The sequence below is a fragment of the Pteropus alecto genome, unplaced genomic scaffold (genome assembly GCF_000325575.1).
Source record: "Pteropus alecto unplaced genomic scaffold, ASM32557v1 scaffold610, whole genome shotgun sequence".
Classification (NCBI taxonomy): Eukaryota; Metazoa; Chordata; class Mammalia; order Chiroptera; family Pteropodidae; genus Pteropus; species Pteropus alecto.
In genome coordinates this window covers 1,467-9,642 of record NW_006429615.1, presented here as the reverse complement: position 1 = coordinate 9,642, position 8,176 = coordinate 1,467, and the positions used below count along the sequence as shown (strand labels likewise).

General features: G+C 34.1%; 1 protein-coding gene across 1 annotated transcript; it reads right to left on the bottom strand.

The window, feature by feature from the left end:
* Nucleotides 1-7,050: 7,050 nt before the first annotated feature.
* LOC102893366 (olfactory receptor 5AC1) lies at nt 7,051-7,974 on the bottom strand. Its single transcript, XM_006903948.1, has one exon. The coding sequence runs from the start codon at nt 7,969-7,971 to the stop codon at nt 7,051-7,053; it is 921 nt and encodes a 306-aa protein (XP_006904010.1). The 5' UTR covers nt 7,972-7,974.
* Nucleotides 7,975-8,176: the final 202 nt, after the last annotated feature.

Genomic DNA, 8,176 nt, shown 5'->3' with positions numbered 1-8,176 from the left:
AAAGGGCAATTGATTTAATGTCAATTGTGCTGTCACTGTTGGCAGTCAGTCTGGAAGTAAATAAGGTTTGGCTCCTACCTCACAGCATAGATATTTTCTAATAAATTTAGGAGACAATTAAATAACATAGAGATTAGAGAAATCCTTATTCAAGAGAAGAAAGCCAATATAAAAACATAACTACTCTAAAATTTTAATGCATAGCAAAAGAGAATCTAACAGTTAAAGAGCATACAATCGGTTGGAAAATATGTTACCATGTATGTGCAACATACGGATTTGTGTCTATAATATAAAAATAATTTAAAAATAGATAAGGAAAAGGCAAACAAGTTAAAAGAAGAATGAGTAAAGGATACGAAGAAGCAAGTTTACAGATGAAAAGATCAAAATGACCAATAAGTAAAATTGAAAGATGCTCAAATCTGTGTCATAGACACACACATGCATGTGCAGACACATACACACATATACACACAGGTACCTATTTTCTCATGTATCAGATTAGCAAAAATTAAAATGAATAAAAATATTCACTGCTGACTGAGGTGAAAAAAGTTCTACTCTTAAATGATCCTTGTGGAAATATGAATTGCAACAGCCTTTTTGAAAAGCAATTTTCTAGACTCCCATTTAATTTTAAAAAATATACATATATACCTTTTGTTCTACTGTCTTTTTTATATTCTCTTTAATATATATCCTATAAATAAAGCACCACTACACAAAGATAAATATACAAAGAATATTCAATGCAATATTTTTCAAGGTGGCAAAGACCAGATGCAGCAACTGTGATACAGTTAAATAAATCATAGTACATTAATATTTTGGAATATAATTTAGTAATGAAAAAATAGTTATTCCACTTGAATTGGGAATTTCCACAATGTATAGTTATCTGAGAAGAGTAAGATACAGAAAAATATAAATAATACAATTTCGTTATTGTAAAATAAGCAATGCATTTTAAAATCTCTTTTACATGGAGAAAAATGTGGATAATAGACACTACATTTATTCATGTAGCACTGGTTTTTCTGGTCTAGGAGCAGAGGGAGGAATGACAAAAGTGGAGGAGAGGGGAAGAGAGGTACTCAAAATAAGAGTTCCATGAGAAAGACAACATAGATATTATGATCTCTTTCACATAAAATTATGTAATTGCTTATGTATACATTTATATACATATACTAAGAGATGTGTAAAAGAATGATATCTAACATGTTACTAATGGAGAAAAGAAACAAGAACAATGAAATCCTCTTGTTGCCTTTTTGAGATGTTTTGTCCCTGAAAATTCTACTGTAAAATTAGGATATAATTGTCTGTAAAATTTTGTGCATAACTATCAGTTAAAGGCAGAAATAGCCATCAAGGAAATTAGTATTTTGTTTTGAATATTATCAATGAGAGCCAATCTTTGATCATTGAAAGTAAATGTGATTTTTAAAAACATTCCAAAGTTATTTGTAATTGTATAAGGTAGGGATTAAAAGAGGTTTTTTTTTTAGAGGTGTTTTTTTTGGTAATTTCAGTAATTTTCTTATTAAATTTATTCTTGTATACTTATTATTTTGCCACTGTTATGAATGTAACATTTGGTCTTTGCATGAAGTGACATTGATTTTTTTTTCATGATTTATTAATAGTCTCTGAAAGAACTTTCAAAAAAGAGTTTTCTGGTCAATATAGATCCTTTTAGATTACCTTAAAAAGACAAATAAATAAATTTAGGAATACAGATTATTATGGTATTTACATGTATAAAAATGTTTTCATAATTTTATAGTCATATCTCTTGATACATATGAAGATAAATTTTTTTTACTATGCGAATATATTAGAAAAACTGAGTTTGTCTAACTTAAAAATATGAATAAAGGCTCTTTTCTAAGAATCAATGATCAATTAAGAGAGGATCATGAGATATTATTCCATCTTCACTAAAAAAATTACTGTTTTAGAATTTTTACTTTTAAATACCTACAGGGAGCTTAATATGTGTAACACAAGCAAAAATATTAATTGAAAATTAAGAACCTTAGGAGATTTTTGCCCTACATATCTGACCCGAATTTCTTTATAACCTCAAATAACCAAATTATTGTGATTCCTAGTTTAGTTCCTACAATGTGTACTTTAGCTAAGAGTAAGCTTGTGATTTTTTTCTCAAGAGTTATGTGATAGATAACACATGGTGTCTTTTGAAATTGGTTTTCATGATGTTAGCCCGTGTTCCCATGATTTCATGAAATTATTTTTAGTGGGCTCAACCACAAACCTTAAGCCCAAATTTCCCATTCTGAAAAATTACAAATAAGTTATATTTGAGCTACATAGTTTATGTCTTAATTAAGAAAATTTCACATTATAAACTCTGAATTTTTCTTATTACTAATCTTTAATATTTCCATTTTTATTCTCTATTAATCAAACTTTACTGTTCAAAAACTTCCCAACAAATGTGTTATCTACACAGAAAAAATACTAATGGATATTAAGTCTGCCTGTCCAGATTTTGGTTGCTGATTTTAAAAAGGAAAAAAGCATGTCTAGGATTTTAATTTCTTACTTAGATGTTTTGTTATCATACAGACAAATTACAATGCAATAATAATAAATATTATGGAAATTTCTGCACTCTCACCCAATTCCTGTAAAACATGGAAAACTGGAAATGTTCTGGTTTCTCAAAGCAGCATAATAGGTACAGAAATAGAGCAATATTATTTGTGCATTGATTTTCTTAGGAAACTCCAAATTGGAGGGAGATAGCATTTCTTCCTTCTATTTGCAAACCCATTCTTTAAAAAATTTTGAAATTCCCTTAATGCTTCTGCAGGATTCCCAGTAGGATGAAGTCAAAGTTGTTCTACTGGGCATTGTGAGCTAATCATTAAATCATCCACATACAGTTAGTTATAACAATTAAAATGACACATTGTATCTTTAGGTTTCACTGAAGGGGCATGTTTATAAAACGTCACTGGACTGAGTTTCGAATATGATTTTTTTTTTTCTCTTATTTCTTTTAATGGTGCCGTTGCCCAACTACCTACTTTACTTGTCCACTTGGAAATCCCAAAGATACCTTAGAATTAACATGTCCAAATCTGAAATGAAAATATTCTTCTATTCCACTCCCAAACCTATTATCCTTCCAGTGTTCTCTGTCTCGGGGAATAGGGTCACCAAACATGTATTTACACAAGCCGTAAACCAGGAACACATCCATGACACTAACTCCTCTTGAAGTTCCATTGTTTTGACCATTGCCTCTAGATTTTATCTACTAAAGATGTCTTAGATGTCATTCTTTCTATCTGTACTATTAGTCCTAAAATCCAAGGTAGATTCTCTTGCCTAGGCTTATTAAATAACCTTCTAACTACACAATCTGCATCTGCTAACACAGTCTCCTAATTCATTTTTTTCACATAGACACCAGACTGATTTTTATACTACTATCCTAAACACACACACTTTCTCCACTTAACATTTATAAATAACTTCTCATTGCACATAGAATGATTAAAATTCTTAAGCCTAAGTATCCATGTGCCTATACTGAGAAATAGACCCAATAATTAACTGTATACAGTTGAAGAGGTTTTTTTGCATCACATGTGTATATTGTTTACAAGAACACTGAATTTAGAGATAATCCCCAATATTTTAGTGTATTGATGTAATAAAAATTTAGTTCTCTTTTACAATAAATATAAAGCACATGTTCCTAACTGAAAGACTATTTCATTCCAATTGATGATCCAGAGTCCCAGACTCTTTCCAAATTGTCACTCATGCATTTTCTGCACATGACTTTCTTCAGATATTGTGTTTTAATTTGGATCAAGCTAGAAGTGGAAAGGTCACAGGGGGTTTCTTATGTGAGGTGCTTATGAGCTAGATATGTAAGTGACACATATTACTTTAAATCTTAACTCGTCATTTGACTATAGTCTACAGAAAAGGTAGGCTGTGTGTATAGGATGAAAAGAAAATAGGGAATGGTGGAGGGGAGAGGTAGGTAGCCGTAAAAGGGGTCAAATATTTGGTGATGGAAGGAAATCTGACTTTGGGTAGTGAACACACAATGCAATATATACATATGACATATTGTTGAACTGTATACTTAAGCTTATTTGATTTTATTAACCAATGTCTCCCCAATAACTTTAATAAATGTAATAATAAAAAAAGAAAAGAAAATGGATTTGCTAATCAGTTTCTTCCACTATACTTGTTCTGATTATCATTTACTTGTTTTACCCTCCTTTCCACATAGAGAACACTCTCAGTCTCCTCTCAAGAGAGTCAAATCCAATTCCCATCTAGTCCTTATCTCAACAAAAAGCTAGGGTCTCCAAGTGATACTCTGTTCTCTTCATCAGATCCAGCTGTGGCTGTTCTTTTTCTAGATACCAAGAATTTCTTTTAAAGTGTATTATTTTGCCACATGTTACATAATTATACACTTTTAATATACAATTTTTATAAGATTTATCTGTCATCCTATAGAGCACGTGAACTTTACAAAAGTAATCAGATTATTTAGCAGGTCCAATTAACGTGATATCAGTATACTAAACCAGCCTGCTATTCTACAAAATGTCTAAAAAATAAAGATTCCTTCAGACACAGAGCAGAGTATGCATAGCCTGGGGCAAAACCATCAGTTCATACCTTTACCCATTCCCAATAAATATAAAATGTTTCTTCTGATTCTCATTCATAATCAGTATTGAAAAGAATACATTTCCACATTAATAGCCATATATCTCATACCAGGTATTGTATTAAAGGGTTCTAGTAAGAGTAACATATCTGGAAAAACAACAGTAGGTACTACAACATGGCTAAGTTTGTGGTTTATACCATTATCAGCCATGACCTAAATGGTTTTTGAAGATACTAGGATGGTTAAATAAGGATATATGGAGGCCACCACCATTGCAGCCTTTGAGTTTCTGAGAATGGCACTAATCGTATGAAATATGTCTGATATATCTCTCGGTTACAAACCTCTTCAGTGCATGAAGCTGGCAGACACCTCTGTTCTTGTGGGGGGAACCCCTAAAGGACTAATTGGACAGAGCTGCTTACTGTAAAGAAGGCCATAGCCCTTGCAAGTCCTTTAAACATCAGAAGAAAACACAATCTAGCACTGCCTTTATCTGAGATGCTTAGACTACCTGCAGGAATTGGACTACTTAGAAAATGTTAAATCGCAGAATCTGTTGGGGGGTGGTGGTGGGAGGAAATGCTTGTATTTCCCACAACTGTTCTCCTAAATTGCAAAGATTGCCTCTGACAAACATTTAAGATATGGAAATTTGCATGAGTAACTCTCAGAAAAGAGCAAATTTCATTCTCTGTGGACATTCATGGTTTGTTCATGCCTCCCATACTAAAGGTTGTCCTGCTACTTAGCACAACAGTAACTTGAAAATCATCTTCAAAGATATTGCTTAAGAGCATGGAGGGAATTTTATATAGTGCTACTTTTTGTTTTCTAAATAGTGAAACAGAAGAGTAGGTGCCTCTGACAAACATTTAAGATATGGAAATTTGCATGAGTAACTCTCAAAAAAGAGCAAATTTCATTCTCTGTGGACTTTCATGGTTTTTGTTCATGCCTCCCATCCTAAAGGTTGTCCTGCTACTTAGCATAACAGTAACTTGAAAATCATCTTCAAAGATATTGCTCAAGAGCATAGAGGGAATTCTATACAGTGCTACTTGTTGTTTTATAAATAGTGAAAAAGAAGAGTAGGCCTTTTCATTTAAAGAAAAGTCATTTTAAGAGCAGTGGGGTGCTGCATGAGAAATAAATACTTCAGTTCAGTGAGCAAACAGAACCAAACTTCAAGACCACAATCCCCCTGTGTGGCAGGCTGTGCCTCAGAGTTGTGCAGAGAAGACCACGAAGTAGTATCCACTCTTCAAATGACTCTGAGTAGAGGGCTCGCCTTCCTCATCTTCCATCAGAACTATCTACCACCTCCACAAATCCAGATTGCAGCCTGGCAAAGCAAAATTGGGATGCAGTCATCTGTTTCCCTTTCCTTTCTGTCTCCTTTTTCTTCCTCTCGTCATCACTTGGGTGAAAAAAATACAGACTTATTGTTACTTTTCTTACTTTATATCTTTGTTCCATAAAGAAGCAAGATTCTGCCTAGCAGGCATGGCTATCTTTACTTACTTCCTCATCTTCCATCAGAACTATCTACCACCTCCACAAATCCAGATTGCAGCCTGGCAAAGCAAAATTGGGATGCAGTCATCTGTTTCCCTTTCCTTTCTGTCTCCTTTTTCTTCCTCCCGTCATCACTTGGGTGAAAAAATACAGACTTATTGTTACTTTTCTTACTTTATATCCTTCTTGTTCCATAAAGAACCAAGATTCTGCCTAGCAGGCATGGCTACCTTTACTTGTAGTAGAAGATCTCTGTGATCTAATTCTTCCAAGCATAATTCTAAACACATTAAAGAGTTAGATAAAGGAATTTGGTAAATATTCTTTCAAGACAAATTTCTATTTTTCAAGTCAGAAGGTGAATCCCTTCTTTCTCTTTGTACTGCTTCTATAGCAAATCCATAAATACCTCCAAGACAGACATATACCAGCTATGTAGCCATCTCTTCATTCAAAGAGGTAACAAAAAAGAAAATGAATACTTTCTGTCCCCATTACATTGGCTCCTTAGTATAAACTTTAGTCAACTCAAAAGACTCTTTACTCTTTTTTTAAGGGTCTACTCACTTCTAAGAAGACTTCTGTCAACTAATTTTGTGACTATGTTGCAGTCTGTCAAAGATTGGCTGAGTAAAACTAGATGTTACATGAAAGTCTTTCCTGCTACTATAAAACTGTTGCCATCCCTAGTACTTAGCCTGTTCCTGTCCTAGGGATCTCAGCTACGTTGTCAGCAAGGCTTCCCATGTATAGGCATAAATATAAGAGGGTCTCCATAGGACCAGATAGTATCACTTATTTAAACAAAGAGTAAAATGGAAAGAATAATGAACATTTCCTGAAAATATTTATTTTTTTATCACTTTTCTCAGGGCATCTAAAACTTCCTTGTTTCTTAGGCTGTAAATAAAGGGGTTTAGCAGGGGAATTATGATTGTGTAGAACAGTGAATACATTTTATCCTGATACTGATCTGGGCCAGACCCAGGGCGCACGTACATGAAGAAGAGAGTGCCATAGAACAGGGAGACAGAGAGCAGGTGGGCACCGCATGTGGAGAAGGCTTTGCTCCTGCCCTTTTCAGACTTCTTTTTCAGGATGGCAAAGAGGAAACGGGTATAAGAGACCATGATAGTCATAAAAGTAAAAGCTTGTATAAAAGCAGCAAAAATAAAAATCACCAATGCGTTAATAGATGGGTCAGTGCAAGAAATTGTATATAGTGGCAAAATTTCACAGTAGAAATGCTGTATTATATTGGACCTGCAGAAGGTTAATCTAAATAATAATCCTACATGAACAACAGGATGCAGAAAACCAATTACATATGACACACTTATCAATCCAGTGCAGTGTCTATTGGACATCACTACTGGATAAAGCAGGGGGTTGCATATGGCTACAAAGCGGTCATAGGCCATCACTACCAGGAGGAAACATTCTGTGGTGGCACTGGAACCAAAAAAATAGTATTGAGCCATGCACTCCAAAAGGGATATCATTTGACTCTTGTTTAAAATGTTGACAAGCATCCTGGGGGTCACAGAGGATGAAGAACAGGCATCTGCGAAGGCTAAACTGCCGAGGAATAAGTACATGGGGGTGTGAAGGTGGGGGTCCTTCCAGATGAGAAAAATCAGTCCCAGGTTGCCCACCATGGTGGTGAGGTAGATGACCAAGAACACCAGGAACAGGGGGGCCTGCAGCTCTGGGCGATCTGTAAGTCCTGTGAGAACAAACTCAGTCACCAGCGTCTTATTTTCCTCCATTATATCCACTCAGGCTTAACACTAAAATGGAGAATAATTAAAAAAGAAAATAATTAAGATTCATGAAAACTGGTACTGGATGACAATGTCATATTCCTCTATTTCAGATGCTCCTACTCAAGAAACATGAAGATGCAATGTTTCTCTTCTTTAAAAGACACCTAAAAATATTAGTTATATTGTAAATAATTTCGAGAATTAAGGA